This window comes from Strix uralensis, chromosome 4, assembly GCF_047716275.1.
Source record: "Strix uralensis isolate ZFMK-TIS-50842 chromosome 4, bStrUra1, whole genome shotgun sequence".
Lineage (NCBI taxonomy): Eukaryota > Metazoa > Chordata > Aves > Strigiformes > Strigidae > Strix > Strix uralensis.
This window is the reverse complement of record NC_133975.1, coordinates 119,635,667-119,653,197: the sequence shown is the minus strand read 5'-3', so window position 1 is coordinate 119,653,197 and position 17,531 is coordinate 119,635,667. Positions and strand designations below refer to the sequence as shown.

Genomic DNA, 17,531 nt, shown 5'->3' with positions numbered 1-17,531 from the left:
TGGATGTGTTCGGTTGCATAGGATTGGGGTGGAGGTGAGGAATCCAGACCTCAGCAATATGACTCAGGGAGAGGGGCAATACTATAAGGTGGTGTTTAACAGAGGAATGCAGGGTGCAGAGCACAAGGAAATATGTCGAAGCAGAGGAAGGAAGCACAGCTGGGTATGTAACTGGGTGAGAAGCGGATGGCTTCTCTCTAGGGCTCAGGAAGTGCTGGCTCCTCTGTCCCACATAAGAGAAACAACCCAAATACCCCCAAGGGGTTTCTGAGGACCAACCCAACCTCCCCAAGTGGCTCAGGTGGGTATTGTAGTGGTGACACTTCACAGCCAGCTCTAATATCATTTTGCCACCTGTCCTATATCCCCCCATCTCTGTTCCACCCAGAGAAAGGACTGTGGCAGTGCTCCCATATGATGGGAAGACAGTCAGAAAAGCCCTTCAACCCTGGGAAAGATGGGCACCATTTCTACTCAGCCAAGACCCCAGGAAAGCTCTGGCTGGAGACCAGGAGTCAGGAATCGAGTGCACCAGCCTGGGTTTTCAAGTGCCTTTGATGAGTGACGGGAGATTACTGCTGTCTCAAATCCAATTCAAAGGCAGCAGAGCTCCTGAGCCCTGTAGTCCCAGCACTGGCACTGTTGGTGGTGCCTACAGAAGCTGAGCACAGACCTGAGACCCTCACTCTGTCCTGCTTCCCAAGGAGAGACAAAACTCTCCGAGAAGCAAGTGGCAAAGAGCTGCAATCCATCCACTGGAGCAATTGGACATAAGAGTAAACAAAGATGTTGGTTGTTTATCTTTGAAGAACGCATGGTAAAACTTCTTGGGTGTTAGCCACAGGGGCTGAAGAAAAGAAAACCAAATTCTTGATTTTCAAGGCCTATTTAGGGTCTAAACAGTACTCAAGTGCGTCAGGTACTGATTCTCTAGACATGCAATTTCCCATTTTAGACATTTAGGGGAACTGCAGCTCTAGTCTCCACATAGATTTTGGTTGTGATGATCTTTATCCTTACCCACCTGTGAACACTACCCTTAGCAGATGTTTTTTAAAACAACAATATGACAGGTTTTTTTTATTTAGTCTTGCTTCTGAAGTGGACAAAATTCATCACACAGAAGAAAACAGTAGGCCCAAGTGGCGCTCAGAAACACTTCTGAGTTTCGAAACACTGCCACAAGTTTGTGAAAGGATTTTTTTTTTCATATCACTGGCAAAAGGAAACCCTCACTTGATACACAGATTGGAGGATTTGATGTAAATTTGACAAAAAAACAGAGGAGTAAAATATGCATGTGTTTGCAGGACACTGCTCTGTGGAAATTATTTCCAGATATTTAACTGCATTACTAATTTTATTAGATCACTAATAATTTTTATAGTCTTTCTCCAATATTTACTTGATTCTTCTGACGAAAAGAGGTTATAATGATTACAAACGTGAGCAAGGAAAATATTTATCAGGGTGAGAGACCAGTGGTAGATTGATGTCCTCCAGCAAACCTAACTGGGCTGGAAGTGATAGCCGTTTGTGAGATGGTTCATTATTCTGCTTGCACTTCAATCCTGAAGCAAAGGGCTGCTCTCACAGGGGCCACTAAATCTAGAGCACCGTATTCTATACCACCTCAGCTCTCAGAATCATTTTCCTCTGTTACTTACCCAGCACTGGGCATTGGACACATTCCCTGTTTCTGAGCATGGGGTTTTCTGCTCAGAAAAGGGCTCCTGAGATCCCATGCTCATCACTCAGTAATTCCTGTATTGAACATGCTCAGTTTAAAAAACATCTTTTTTACCTCCTGGCTGATAATTCGGTAAGTGCAACCTGAAACATAGTGCCAGGTCCTTTCTCTATGTCATCACATGCAGCCAAAAGAAGTCCTCTCAGTATCAGTTTAACAGCACGTGCCCAGATTGCACCCTTGACTGATGCTTGTGTATTTCCAATGACTTACATGGCTTTGTGAAGCAAAATTTAGGAGACAATTCTGTTGCTATCAACTCCCTGGGAAAGGATTTGCAGCTCAGTTATTTTCAGAGTAGAGGCAGCACAGTGCTCATGGCACTACAGGTGCTTTTGTTAAGATAGCGAGGGGATTTGACCCTGAATACCTGAAGACACCACTGCCAAAAGTCGTACTGGAGTGCATTTTAGACTAGAACCACAGAAATCTTTAGGATTTCTATATCCAAGCATATGAGATGTCCATTTAGCTTGCTTGCTTGAACAGAGCTAGTTAGCCCAACATCTAGTCACCAAGCCTTACTTTGCTTACAGACACCTTCCAGTTCAGCAGGGTCAGTCTTGATATGTAGCAACACAAAACAGATCAGAAGGTGAACCAGTAAGTAACTATTAAACTATTTTAGTTCTGAAAAGAGAGAAAAGTATCTATTTGGTATTTTACACTGCTGATACATTTTTATTGTGCGTATTTATTTAATGTTTTTGAAAGGATTGCATCCACAGTCCGTGTTCAGAATTCCTTCTGAAACAACCAGGACATGGAGGAAAGTTGGAACAGACCCTCTGAACTGGGAACTGTTTTTATCCTAGATAACATTACTTAAAAACTCCATCTCTGCACACTATACAACTGTAACTACTCTTCATTATTCTACTCATCCTTTTCTTTCAGTATTCATAAGCTAAAAAATCTTTAGAACGAAAACCAAAACATTTAACAATAGGAACTTGGGAGTTACAGTCTGACAGAACATTACTGATGGAATCGGGGAAAAAAGAAAGCAAAAATAATTGGAATAATTGAGTGCCTTTTAACAGCTGTTAGCTTGATACATCACAACTCGCTTTAGTGGAGAATAACTTGGCTAGACTGCCTGAAACACACTGAGAATCGATAATAATTTACCTGCCAAGATGTTGTCCTTTTATTGCACTTCTGTTCATATTTTTGGGCCCAACATCCTGAATGTGCTGCATAAAGAATGATTTGTCTAAGCTCCTTTAATAGTTTACTCTTTCTGAAAACAGTGACTTTGAAATAGATCTCGTAAAATGGCAAAATCCCAGAGGATATATTTATCACCATCTTTGAAGGTTACCATGCTGCAGGATTTGCTACAGCAGCTAAACTCTGCCAGGTATCATTGCTGCACCAGCTACACTTTCATACTAAAGGCCAGGCAATGCTGGCAACTAACACCTATGCAGGACCTGTCAAATTGCAAAGCATCATCAAAGTGACCCATTGCTAATCAAAAATGACAGCACCTTGTTCCACAGTTTGCTGCAGAGCTCATGCTAGTGCTTACTTGAAGTCTAAGTACAAACCTTTTTGCCAGTAATTTATTCATTTCTTCCATTAGTCCTCCTCCGCCTCCTCCGCTACTTGTTCGATTGGCATCGCTCTTAGAGACCCCACTGGGGCTGGATCCTCCTGAACCGTCTTCTGGCTTAAGACAGAAATCAGCACTGGAGTTAATGAAAAGTTTCATTTACAACCACACCCTTAATGATTAGTTTTCCTAATTATTAAGAACAGCGATCACAATCACAGTCCAAAAACAATGATAGAATGTGTTCTGCCCTGGGAAGAAGACCCATATGGACCGTACTAAAACCAGGAACAGTCTGGGTGAGGCAAATGTATGGGCAAATGATGAAAAATGCTACAGTGTTGTTTGTTCATGATTATGTTTCCGCATGGTTATGCAACCCTTACCTAAGTGGACACCTATTGACGTGAGGCCTCAATAGCCTACACTGGTTTTTGCAAGCATGGTGCAGTTTTAACCACTTAGAATGACTGAAAACACTAACAGATAGTACAATGGTGGACTCTGTACAAAGTAATGAAATCCTGGCAACATGAGAACTTGCAGCCATTTGCTAATTAACATTTTCTGAACAGCAGAAATTCTGCCAAACATTTCCTGCTCAGCTTTACTTGCATTACAAACTCACATTTAAAAGTTCACCCAATGGTCAGCTGAAGCGTGTTTCACCATGTTTCACGCTGGATTTGCAGACCATTACACCAAGCTGTGCCAGGCTTCCCCACAGCGGAGAAGAGCCCTTCGGGGAGTCCCAGTGCCACCTCCTTACCCGTTGAACTCTCCTTAGTTTGGCACCAGCCAGAGCCGCTGCAAGCCCTGACACTGACCCATCTTCAGTGCCAGCCCCTTGGCCAGCACCTGCTGGCAGTGGAGGCGGCGGGGGGGGTGCAGCTCCCATGGGTGGTGGAGGGACTGGGGGGGGTGGCGGAGGTGGGGGCCCCCCGGACGAAGCAGGGATCACAGCAGTGCCACTGGGATGACCAGGTGGAAGTGCTGGGCCTGAAATGCAGAGAATACAAATTAGACGTGAAGCATGATCTCTTCCAGCCCATGCACAAGGTCACGTTCCTGCTCCCAAGGCCATGACCCAACTGCATGACGAGTGATCAATGCAAGGAAGCACCAAGCATGCAGAAGAAGAGGAAACGGTGGTTGCATCAATGGTCAACTGGCTACAGTTTTGTCCTCCTGCGAGACCCTGGCACTGATAAACTAGCCTTCTCCCTCCTCTTCTTCTCTCTTTTATTCTGTGCCGAAATAAAAACACTTCCCAATTCATAAGTGGCAACTTCTGCTTCTCTCAGAGCTTTCTACATGGAGATAAACTGCATCAGCCAACTCCATGGACTTCACTTAACATCAGCTTTTCACCAGAATCATGGGCTACAATGACAGATACTCCTTTCTGTTGAACAGAAGGTGTGTGGCCTCAGCTGGTCTTGCAAAAGAATGGGGGGAGACTCTAGCTCCAAGCACCCTGAGGTACAGCAAAGCTCCTCAGAGCAGCAGCCTGTTGGAGAGGCTGATGGTAGGTAACTCCATTGCAGTGTTTTGCCTGTCTGTAATGGGTCAGTTGAACACATACACTTCTGCAAGGGTATTTCCCCATGTTACGCTCTCTCAGAACAGGCTGCTCCTAATACATAATCACAGGTTCAGCTGTTCAGTAAGTGTTATTTTGAGAGACAGGCGGGTTTTGACTGAGGAACATTTGGAAACTGTATTTAATGTTAGCAGCCTGGTTTTCTTATCTAGGTTTTCTTACAATACTGCCTTATTTCTGTGGTTACTTTGCCATTATTTCACACTCCCAATTCCATTCTTGAAATGAACCATAGCTGCTATTAGAAATACTTCAAATGTTTCAAGCCCTCTTTGGTTCACAAACATAATAGCTAGTAATTCATTGTGGGTACAGTTAATTGTAATTGCAAAACTACACCCACCTAATTAGAGGCCAGCCTGAGGCAAAAATTGAACGGAGTCAAAATAATGGACTGATGTGAGTTTAAAATAATTTTATTGAACTAAGTGGTTTTCAAGGACTTATATCAGCTGAAGGACTGAGCCTCCAGTGGTTGCAATAATATTTTTAGCAGAAAGTGAAAGGAAATGTCTCAGTTTTCTTCCTTTTCTAGGCACATAATTTAAGCATTATATGTGGTTATAAACAGGAATGGATCCAAGTCACAAAACGTATGATCTGAATTGCAAATAGGCATTACTCTTAACTGTTCTGACTCTGCAGGCTTTAGACAAGCACTAGAAATCAAGACCATATGCAAAGTGGCAGACCCAAGCTCTTGATCTGCCTGCAAAGAAAAAGGTTTGCTGGAATAGTGACAGTGACAAGTCCTCAACTATAAATGCAGTTTATACCAGGAACAGAGTTTCTACAATTAAATAAATTACATGAGCACAGGGGATTCTGGGTAACTATAACAAAATCCATGTTACATCTTTTGCTGCTAACAGAAATACCATTTAAGAAAAAGAATAAAAATCACAATCTCTATCAGTATTGCTACACAGACAACAAATCTACCATAGACCTGGCCTCCAGCTTCAGAAGAGCCCATCTGCTACGTTTGGACCAGCTGAAAGTAAGTTTTGTACAAAGCTTGCTGCCAAATGCAATTTGATTCTGCTGAATTATAAAAATCTCTTTCTGGGCTAATACAGTAAGAATATGCATTGCAACAACCCATCTACAGGGCCTTGGCCTTGTAATTCTTGCTTTTTACCTTGCTTTTAGCCCAGAAGGCCCCTGGACCAGTCCTGAGTGATTTTGATACTTTTCCACCTTGGTTTCAGAAATCATGTAGAGCAGGAATAGCCTTGGGTCTCTCCGCCCTTTTTCTAGCGGTCACAGGCAGTGTCAACAGGGCTTTTTAAATAGCTGAAAGCCAAGGCTTTATACAGGTCACAGCTCATTCAAAATCAGTACTTACTCAAGTGAGCAAAAGCTGATGAAGTCAGGTAAGGAGGGGTCCTCCTGGGCATAGTCACCTCAGACACAGCGGCGTAAGGGGGAGGCAATGGAAGACAGTGTGACATGGGCTGATACCACTGCTGTGGAGGACGAGATGATGGATGGGAGGATGGGGAGGGAGCCTGGCCAAAGGAGCTGGGGGAGCTGGTGATGGTGGGCAGTGGGGAGGAGGGTGCAGCTCCTCGATGTGGAAAGGAGGACCCATCCATGCTTTTCACCTGGGTCCCAGAGGGGCCTAAAGCAATTTGTTCTTCAGGATGGCCATTCAGAGGTACGTTTGCCGAGGTCTCCTGGCCTGCTTTATCTGTGGGTGCCTTGACCCTGTCAGGCAGGACAGGAATCACAGGTAGGATGGTGGGACCACATGACTGCAGGACATCACCCCTCTGCAGAGGTGGTGCATTTGTGGCAGAGGAAGCAGAAGACTGAGGAGAGCATGAAAGAGAAGAGCGCCTGAAAGGCTGGTGAGAGGCTAAGGGAAAGTGGGAAGGATGGGGAGGTGGTGGAGACAGTGAGGTTCGTCTGATGCCTGGCATTATGGTCCTGCAGTTTGGACAGGCTGGAGAGGAGGAACCTGGGGCCGTTAGCAGCTCAGAGGCCGAGTGCCTGTGCAGGAGCTGCGGGGGCTCTCTGGCTCTCCGCAGGGATCTGAAAGAGGATTGACTAGTGGGCTCAAGGACAGCGGGTGCCGAAGAGACAGCGTTGGCATGAGGTGGTGATGGGGGCACAGCACCAGAGGCAGGAGCACCGCAGTTACTGCAGGTGGGAGGAGGAGACTGGGGCTGAGAGGGGGGAGAGCACACGCTTATCTGAAGGGTGGAAACTAAAAGAACAGAAAAGACAAATGAAAAGAGTAAGATGGCTACGCGGCAAGGAACGAAACTAAGGCAAAGCGGAACGGAGAAAAAGGAACCGTGAAGTAAACGCAAACAGAAACTCAAACAAAGCAAAGAGGAGATGGTGCAGGCATCGGTTTGGGGGTTTCCAACCCTTGTCAGAACAAGAGGGCCATGTGGAGCAGGACCCTGGCAGCACGGGATGGGCTGTGTGCTCCCCCCAGGGCCATGCGGAGCAGGACCCTGGCAGCATGGGATGGGCTGCACGCTGTGATGCCAGTGAGGCTCCTCCAAGCCCCGTGTGAATCTGAGTCAGGATCAGGAACATCACTCTTGCACCAGGGGCAGCTGCAAGGGACATGTTGAACACAACGGTGGCCACCTTGTAGCCAGGGTGGGAACAGCCAGAAGACCCCAGGAGCCACGTCCGCTGCTTGCGGATGCCGAGGCAGGATTTTGGCTATGTTCCCTACGCAGAATAGCACACAGTAACCTCTACCAAAACAGAAACTTCTGTTGCTGACTAAGGTATGTGTGTATGTCTGAGCCAGTTTCAAGTCAAAAACTAAAAAGTTGTAACAGCTAAGAAAAACCATTTCACTTATATGGCCAGATTAACTGAAAAAACTTCCCCAAAACAAAAGCCCAAACACAAGATGGCCACCTTGGCTTGCTTGCTCTGCCTTCTTTCAGAGAGGCAAAGCCATACTTTGTAGTTATAAGCTATTCTTGTCATCTCTTCTCTCAGCTTAGTGAAACTTAATATGCTATAGAAGATTTTCGTAAGCTCATTAAATATATATATTTTTTCCATTAAGCTCACAGAAGACTCCTCACTTCATGACCACAAAATCCCCACCGATGAGCATCTAGAGCTATATTTTCCTCTGTGCTGTAGTTTGCTTTGTGCTGCAGAGCGATGGGGAGCGCCTGACCTGGCACATCCAGCATATCAACCCTTTCATGCCAACATCCCCCGGAAACATGGAGTCACTCTTGCAGTGCCTGTGCTGCCTGCTCTCCTCACAGGTGTGGAAGAAGCATGGCTATGTCCCCTTGGTACACCTAAAATCCCCCTCAGCTGTACAAGTTTTGCCAAGTGCAAAACCTGCCTAGCACCACCTGCATGCCCCTGGACCTGAGCCTCTGCGAAACAACACAACCATGCCCAAATGCACGTACGTCCGTAGTTGAAAATGCTTTAAAATCTAATCATAACTATAACCACTTTTAGCAGTCTAACTCTTGTACAGCACCACGCAAAAGTCACGTACAGCTAGAGGAGACAAGCAGGGAGAGGCTGTATCTGCTTGGTTTGATACGTGCCTGTGGTAGAGGTTCTTCTTTCCAAAGATTCCTGGCGCTGTTGCTGTTGCTCCATCACTTGTCTAAAACAGCAATGAAAAAACCCTCAGTCATTATGTATTCATTATAATTTTGAGTAAAAGCTTTATACACTGAGAAGCACTCAAGCTGTATGTCTCAGGTGGTGTGAGACAGTTCCTCAGAGAAATGCTGATCTTGTGAGATGGAGGTGGGTTTGATTTCCCTTGCCCTGGCCACAGCAGTGCCATTGCACACCTTGGGGAAGTGTAACCAGGACATTGCCCTGCACCTGCCCGACACTGCAGGGGTTGGTTGATCCACTTAAGAAAACTCCTTCACAGGCTCTACACGAGGAACAATCAGTGCCCAAGGCCCTGAAGAGCAGGGCAGCCACGCGTGTCATTAAGCTGAAGTGCATAAGTATGCAAGGAAAGAGTAAGGGGTGTCTTGCATACACAGTCCTGAGTCTTTTAATGATCAAAGGACTTGTAGTTAGAATGAAAATATAACGAAGCTTGATCTGTGTCTAGATGCTGCCTGTACAAAACCTGTTTTGTCCAGCTGCACAGCCAAGCCCTCTGTGGGCACTGGGCAGCCTGGCTGCCAGCCTGGCACCCCCCGCCCAGCACAGCCTGCCCACGGCGCCCGCCACCACCGCGCTCCCTCCAACCATGCTCATCACAACACCGCACTGCTGATTTTTTGGCACCTTTCCCCCCAGGAGCTGCTACCTCCCGCGCTACCCAGGCCTGGTGTCCCACAGGGAAACACACTGCCAAGCCTCTTCCCGGGCTCTGCTTCCCAGAGATGTGCAGTTCCCAGGGCCCATCAGCAGAGGTCTTCTCTCGCACGCTGTAACACTGCTGCAGAAAGAACTGTCACAGCCCTGCCACAAACCCTCCCTGGCATTTCTCTCATTAAAAAGATTGATAGCTAAAAACTAGAATATTTGCCAGGCTTTTTGCCATGTGCAATACTAAAACACAACTCGGAGAGTACCTTACTGAAGCACTTGGTAATAAGGTTTATTATAATTTTCCTCCATGGTTTCTAGGCCAAGTTTGCCTTGAATTTCTTCCATGTATGTTTAGGCCAGTCTTAACCGCATAGAAGTCTCTTTTTTCTGCAACAGCTTTACTTCATGGTCTGTACAATAAGGCGAGATTAACTCTAAGCAACGCTCCTATTTTGACTCCTCACGTAATATTTTAGAGAGACCTCCCTGGTACATTTCCACTTGTACCTTCCCTAATTTTAACTAATTCTATCTTATTTACATACCAATAGAAGCTTTTTTTAAGGAAAAAAGTCCAGAAAAATAAAGTTACATTACGTAGGAAAAAAAGAATGTCATAATTTGCAAAAAAAATTCCCATATTTCAATTCTAATTCAAAAGATGGGAAGAGAAAATCCACAATTTTGCTGTGGAGGGATCAATCCTAAACTGGTTTTATGTTCAGGACATGCAATCCATTGAACACAGGCAATTTCTGGAAATCTATTACAGGCATCTGAGAAAATTATTGTATGTGCAAAGGGGAAACAGTTTTGAGGAACAGTCTTAGTTGGCTGATTCAACTGGTTTCATTTAAGCTATGACGATTTAAACCAAATAAATAGAAATCTTTTCTTCAATACATACCCTGACTCTTATTTGATAGTTACAGGGTGAGTGCATATGCAAAAGCATCATTTGCACTGCTAAAATTTCAATTGTAAACACATGTACTAAGAATTTCCTAAGCACACTGTCCCCTACAATAGCTTAGCATTTATTAGCAAAATTTGATGATGACAAACGACTTGACACATATATTTTCTTCATTAAACCTGGGGGAAAGTCTAGGTTTATCTGGAGGACAGACTTGGAAAACTCCAGCCTGATAGACCAATAAAGAATAGGGGTAAGACGTCTCCATGTTGTTAGAGTCGCTGCGGAGCAGATACAGGTGCCAGGCTGCTCCCCAGAATAAGGGTCATCTGCAGCCATTTGAAATTGTTGGGGTGCATGCCAGCCCTGTCTGCCCTTGGGCAGAAGCACTTTATATGTGCCAAGTACACTCTCCCACACGTGCTAAAAGGAGAAGTTCTTACACTCTTAGGAAGCCAAATATATTCCAGTGGAACTAAATAAAGACTGAGACTGGCACAAGGCTGCTTAAGGAGTATGCAAGGAGTAAAGAACAAGAAGGGACAAATTATACTCTCTGACTTAAAAATATTTTTTTTAACATTGTATAAAGATCTCTAAAAAACCTTTTAAACAGACACATTTGCAGGGTAGTTACCATAACTTTATTTCCTTGCCTGCTTGTCCAAAAAAAGCTAGGCCTAAAATTAGGTCTGTTCTACACTTAAAGAATGCATCAGCATAATTAAAGCTGAAAATCCTCTAGTGCAGATGCAGTAATATCTAAATGCATCTACTGCTATAGCTTATTCCAGTCCAGTGGAGCAAAAGAAGCTTTCCCAGAACCATGTGCCCTATAGCAGTCAAATAATACCTACCCAAAAGGCTTTTACTATCTCTAAACAGAAAAAAAAAATAAAATTTTTTTCTAAGGTAGTTAGGCGGCTCACACTTTAAATGTACAGACCAGACACCTAAATTTGAGGGCTGTTACATATGGTCTAAAGAATCAGTGATTTCCACGGGTTAAATGAAGAGCTGGATCAGGTCTTTCAGCCAGGCAGTGGGGACAGGTGGCATACCCCATGCCTCTGGATGAGCAGGAGCTCTCCTCTGACCTTTATGATAGCTCTGCTATCCCAAAGTAAATCTTACAAATCTCGAGTGAAATATCATTCCCTGCTGACCCATTTAATGGTCATATGTAAATCCCTACTAAATCTCAGGCCATTCAGAGTTATTCACAAAGGCACAATGAACCAGTTTCCTTACAATTTCCTTACAGTTTTTGGAGAGGGAAAGAGAATCCTAAGTACTTACCACAGCCTGTGTAAGGGCCTTGTCTTAAATGATCTATATGTGATTTTGTATAGGCACCAGTCAGAATGGTAGCCCTGGAGCATCAATGCAAACAATATACCGTAACAATCCATCTCTGCTGCTCCAGGAGCATGTGATATTAAGCTACATAACCCATAGGGCCAGTGCAGTCCCTGGATCCTGCAAAGGGGGCCCGTGCCTGCTTCCAGGTTACACCACTCAGCACCTGTCATGTCAGACCAACATCCGACATTTTTGGTGATGAACTGCCCCTGCAGGTCTGGTTCCACTAAAATACTTACAAACCCATTTATTAGCTGAACCAAACATTGGGCCACATCCTCTGGAGGGCTAACTGTGCTCTTGCTGATTATCCTCTCATTACAGAAGCAGACACAGACACCTTATTTACACAATACCAGCACCCAACTTGGAGCAGCAACAGGTCCTGCTGATTTCTGTACTCCAGTGCACTCCTGATGAAGTTGACTAGCTCACAGCTACCCATGTCATGGCAGAATATTCTGCGGTGTTTCTCACACAGTAGGAAAAACACACTTGCAGTGAGCAGTGGAAATACAATATGGGAAATTCCCAATATGGGAAACAAAGGTGATATTTTGTGTGCACAAGCCTATATTTCAACAGGGAAGCACAAGCCTGGATAAGCAGAGCTGCTGGCATGGACACCACCAATGACAGACAGATCACAGCTCTGACGGCATGGACTACCGGTCAGACTAGAAGACCTTGTCCAGAATGGGACAGGTATGTCTTATTCTTAGTGAAGGAAGCTGAAGATACTGCTGCTACTGGGATCTTGGCTGGATCAGCAAAGCTGAAATGAGATGGGCCTCATAATTTGATTATGGACATAAGCATATGAGGATGGACTCTCCTGCCCACCTTCCCTTTGATGTCAAGGAGACCACTCCCAGTGGCTAGAGAAAAGGCCATGTGTAATAATGGCACTAAGTCTAGACATACATGTAAAGGTGAAGGCTATGACTTTACACTTTCATTTATTATCCTGGTTGAGACCAAAACATTCATAAAAGGCATGGCATACGATATAGAAATAGCCATATGCAAAATGGGCCTAAGCTATTACTGAGGGTGTATATGGTCCACCAGATGCTCCCTGGGCAATATGACTGTCAACTGCCAGCAGGTGATCCAGAACCAGGTAAGGTTAGGCTTTCTTAATGTGCTTCAGAAACATACAACCAACAAATTACTTTTAAACATGTTTTGTCTTTAACTCTGAACATCAGCAGGCCACACGCTTGCCTTTGAGTAAAAAGTTTACCTAGGGCTTCAGTTCACTTCACCCTTTAAAAAGTCATTACAGAATCCTTAGCAATAATTACAGAAAATCAGCTTAAATAAGGTACAAGTAAAAAGACCAGTGTTTATTGGTCAGCAAGGACTGCACATTCATCTAAGTTACAAACTAAACTCTACCATAACTGATAAACTCCACTTACCTTCTCTGTGCTTCCATCTCATCTGGAGATGGCCCATTCTGGACCTGGCGCTGGGCAGCTGGACCTACAGAAAATATGAAAGAATGCTATTAGGAAAGCAAATGTGGCTGACTTTTTAAAGTGCCACTCAGATTAATTGCTTCTCGATCTTACCACAAGAGAAAAACCTCAAGCATTATTGCCCTCTGTTTGCTTTATTTTTTTTTAACTCATTTTTTCAACAACAACTCATCACCTCCTGTAATTTTTTAGTCTCACTGGGAGAATCCAATGGCTAAATGTGTGAGCACATTTGTCCAGAAACTTGGCATCATGGTAGCTGTAGACTACATACTAATCTCTTGGCAAGGGTGAAGACCCACAGTCTTACAAAAGATGTCCTGCAGGACAGTCCATAGCACAGGGATGCATTTCCAGCTTCTACAGGGTTCAGATCTAACCTCTCTAGATTATTCTGTGCTTGCATAGTAATTCACAGTGCTGAGTTTGTGAGCACAAATGCTAGCTAGTGCTGCTCTGATGCTAAGCTGGCATCAAGAAGCTACCTGATAGAAAGTGCAAGGAGATGCAAAATTAAACAATCCTTTTACAAAGGTGGCTTTTCTTTTTACAACGCTGTCAGTCTTCTGCTTCTGCAGGATCCACACCAAGCTGAGCTTTCAATGCCATTCACCAACAAAACTCAACTATGCATGTCACCATTTAGATCACATCCCCTTTCTTGACTGTGATCATTTAAACTCTGTTCTTGGACATTCAATCAAGCACACTGACACTACATGCCATTTTCAGAAAGAAATAATTATTCTGAAAATAAAATGAATTGTTGGTAACATAAGCTACAGTGGTCTTGGATTCAGTGGAAAGAGGATTGTTCCATTGATTTGACGAGGTGGGTTTCAACTTGGATTAAACAGATAAGAGTTCTATTAAATGCAACAGCAATTTTCCAGATAAACAGCACTGAGAAAATAGATCAGTTATATGCAGGAAATTATGTCTACCTTGTTTTATTTTATCTTATTTTCATCCTTTTAAAAGTTATCCAACAAGAGCAAATCAGAATTAAACACTTACAAACCCAAATATGTCACTCACAAATTGTTAAGGATATTTCTCTCCATTTTCTTTATATGTTTCTGCCAGGCAGAATGTCATCTGAACACAAATTTAGAAAGTATGACTGTGTGAAAAGAGGAAAGATGGCAGAAATGCATCACAGTCAGAAACTCCAGAGTGTTGACTGATCCTGGTGAAATTGTGCATATTTTTGAAATGTGTAAGGTCTAACATTTGCAGAAAGGGAACACAGCACTTTCTGAAAATCAGGCCCATGTATTTCAGTTTTGGGTATCCCAGAAATGGAGCCAGTGACAACCACTAAGTCAAAAGCTCTGACATATAAAAATATCTTGTAATTGGGTATGAAGTGAAGACAGTTCACTTCTTTAATATCTCAAGTCTGACAACTTAATATTGTTTGTCACAGGCCTTTGACAAACTATTTAGACAGAAATGCCACATTTTGTAAAGATCACACGAAACCATGAAGGGCAGAGGGAGAGCGCGTTTCTTTTGGAAGCAAGCCTCAGGAAAGAACTTAGCAGGTATTTGGGAAGCACAGAGCAGGAGGCTCATGTGCAAGGAGTTTAAGGTGCAACGAGGATGCCATATTACTGCATGAATGCTTGTACTGTGCATCTTCACCACTGATGTAAAAGAAGGCCAGAGCTACTCCTGAGCAGCAGTTACAGAGTGACTTGTTTTGAACACAGTAGGAAGATAGGTAAGGTCCCATCCCCAACTTGTGGAACTGCACCAGGCTCCCCACAATCAGCAGTGTCACCAGTTTGGACCCTGGCTCTGGTGTAACACCCACGTTCTCCTGTGCACATACAGGTACCTGTGAGGTACTTCAACGAGCAGATACACCTTCCTCACTGGTAACAAATTCCACCATCGCAAGCCTTAGCCATGCTCATCACTGCATATGATTTCATCATGAGAAAACTTCCCTTGTATGAAGACTCAGAGCATCCCACAGAACCCAGCACTCAGCTTGGAAAGAGGACTAAAAGTAGGCGCCAACGTGAACAAGAAATGCCAGAGGATGAGGCAGTAGAAACAACAATTCTTCCCTAGCAATAAATCATGTCAAAGTATATAGGAGGCTCTAATGATGCCATCTTAATATGGTACTTTGGCACGAATCTTCTCTTGAGGGCAAATGCCCAGAAAAATGAGGCAGTGTGGCCAGTGTGTCTAATACTAGACATGCAGAAGGAATCAAAGACCAGACTATCAACACCACACAAGAAATCCAACTCCTTTTTCCTGCGGGCACTGTTATCAACTGGCTGTGTAGGTTTAAAACCAAACAAATCCAACTAAATCAATTTAGAAAGTGGCCTAAAGAAATCCTTTTAAGGCAATGGTACAAAACACATCTGGAAGTTGGGGTTGTTGCCTCTTTTGATACCTGGAGCTTTCTTAAGTTGATCTTGCATAGCAGGCAGGTAAATGAAAGAGCATATGAATCTGCAAACAAGTCCATCTCAATTTTCAGCACGAAGGAGTCCTAGTAAATTCAATGAGTTTACTTATATCTTCTGGTATGTATGTGAATGCTTGCAGGATTAAGACCACACTTGAAACTATATACACAGCTTTTGGCTGCAATACATGGTTGCAAAATGAACACTGGCTTTAAAAAACTTGTCTGTGGTACAGCAAATACCTGACATATTCCCAGGGCAGACAACAAGTCAATTCAGACAATGTTACTGGAAATTTTTCCCTCACTTTGCTGAAATAACTTAATTTCACTCCCTTATTCAGAGATGAGCTCCATGCATTAACAGTCCCTAAATTTTTTTTTACATTAAGAACCCCAGCTGATTGTTTCAGTTGGCAGCATTTTGTTGTTATAATTATTTGGTCATAGTGTGAAATGTCCTTAAAATGAAGCACATAAAGCTCCTAATTATGTTTTGAAATTGCCGATTTCTTCATAGTTTCTATAGAAATGCCCTTCTCTTTTGGCAGACAAAAACAAGAGAAAAAAGATCAGAAGGAAGGAAGTTACTTCAGGCCTGACCCAGTAAATAATTGACATTAAAAAACTCCTTGCATAAGTAGTGACAAATTTGCAGATGTTTTATTTCCACATTAATTTAAAAAGCCAGACAACTTTTCAGATGCACAGGATACACAACTGCAGAGCCCCCAAAATGCCTTATTTCCCTCTCCGATATCTTGAGACATGTAACAATTAGTGTTTTCTGAGTAATGACTAATTCCTCTCTTTTATGTCATTAATTTTTTTCATTTTTCTTCCATTTTACTAGTGACCAGTAGTGAGACATTAAAGAAGTGAACCGTCTTCACTTTGTATCCAATCATAAGATATGTCCTCTTCTGCACATCGGTTTTGTTTACAACAATTTTCTTCTCAAAGTGCTTTAGAAGTTAAGTACCCTAACAAAGTTGGGAGATGAAAAAAGGCAAGCGTAAACAGAAGAGGAGGATGAAGCTGTATTAGGTAGCTTGTCCTCTCTCATGTGTAAAACAAGAAGCAGTGGAGTAAAAGATGATAAGATAATGCTACCTGAGGAGAAGCCTAGACCAGCTGCAGAGGTCAATCACAGCCTTTGGGAACAGGGATACCTGTTTTGTGTTCCTGCAGAGGCTTGTACTGATTGGAAGTAGTTGGAAAAGAGTTTGAGGAAAGTTGTATGTGGAGTTGTCCTGAGATAACAGGGTGTTCAGGGCAGTCACACCTTTTGCTGCCAGTGGGGTTACAGCTCTTCTTGCCACCAGTGGGGAAACACTGGTTCTGTTTGGCACTAGTTGTTTTGCTTGAGTTACTCACGACCACAAGAAATAACTCCTTCTGGCATCCTGCTTGTGATCTTATTCAAACCAATCATTTTTCTACAGTAATATGAAACCTTAATTTGCAAACCCTAAAGAAAAAGGATAGATGCACCCTGTTTTGGCAATCAAGGTTTTGCTTGACGGTGGCCAATACACTTAAAAGTCCAACCCAAGCTTTCAGGTCTGTTCATTGCCAGACACACAAATTCTGCTAGATTTCCGCCCCCTCCCAATCCAGACTTCTCAGCAGACTCAAGCACACCACTACCTGATCTGAGGTCTACAAACAGCTTCAGTCTCCATAATGGTGGAGCTTCTTGGTTTTCTTGTCCTTGAGCTTGCTTTTAGCATGCTCAGTCAAAGCTCATACAGATACTGACAGCAGGGATTATTTTTACGCTTGGTTCTGTATGTGTATGCTCTGCGGTGCACACGGAGCAGACACCTGTTTGACTGAGTTTTTTAAATTCAAGTGTGTTTCTAGGTTTAACTCCTCTCCACATTTTTAGAAATTTCTTGGACCTGAGCAGACGTGAACAGTAAGTGCTCTTGGTGATGGCATCCTCATTTAGACTTGCTTCCCGAGTTGCCCTGTGAGCTGCCTCCAACCCTGACAGCCTTTGGGAACAGCCTCACAGAGAAGAGGGCTTCTCAGCACAATAACCAGGAGAGACAGTTTTGCTACTGTCCTGTTCACAGCTTCACAGCTGTTGTGATCTACATTTTTAGCAACTAATTAATGCAGGAGATACGCT

General features: G+C 43.5%; 2 protein-coding genes across 8 annotated transcripts in view; both read right to left on the bottom strand.

Annotated features, from left to right (window-relative positions):
* EVL (Enah/Vasp-like) overlaps nucleotides 1–17,531 on the bottom strand; it is a 158,975-nt gene that overhangs the window by 8,095 nt on the left and 133,349 nt on the right. For all 7 annotated transcript variants that reach the window (XM_074868772.1, XM_074868775.1, XM_074868774.1 and 4 more), the window contains exons 4-7: nucleotides 12,901–12,964; nucleotides 8,463–8,524; nucleotides 4,078–4,307; nucleotides 3,304–3,425 (exon numbers count right to left, since the gene is read on the bottom strand). In XM_074868772.1, the coding sequence (XP_074724873.1) occupies nucleotides 3,304–3,425; nucleotides 4,078–4,307; nucleotides 8,463–8,524; nucleotides 12,901–12,964 (478 nt within the window). The remainder of the gene's footprint in view (nucleotides 1–3,303; nucleotides 3,426–4,077; nucleotides 4,308–8,462; nucleotides 8,525–12,900; nucleotides 12,965–17,531) is intronic.
* On the bottom strand, nucleotides 5,277–8,087 carry LOC141942885 (ena/VASP-like protein). The gene is made up of 2 exons (XM_074866990.1): nucleotides 7,996–8,087; nucleotides 5,277–7,443 (listed from the first exon to the last, which is right to left on the bottom strand). The coding sequence occupies exons 1-2, from the start codon at nucleotides 8,085–8,087 to the stop codon at nucleotides 6,249–6,251; spliced, it is 1,287 nt and encodes a 428-aa protein (XP_074723091.1). The 3' UTR covers nucleotides 5,277–6,248.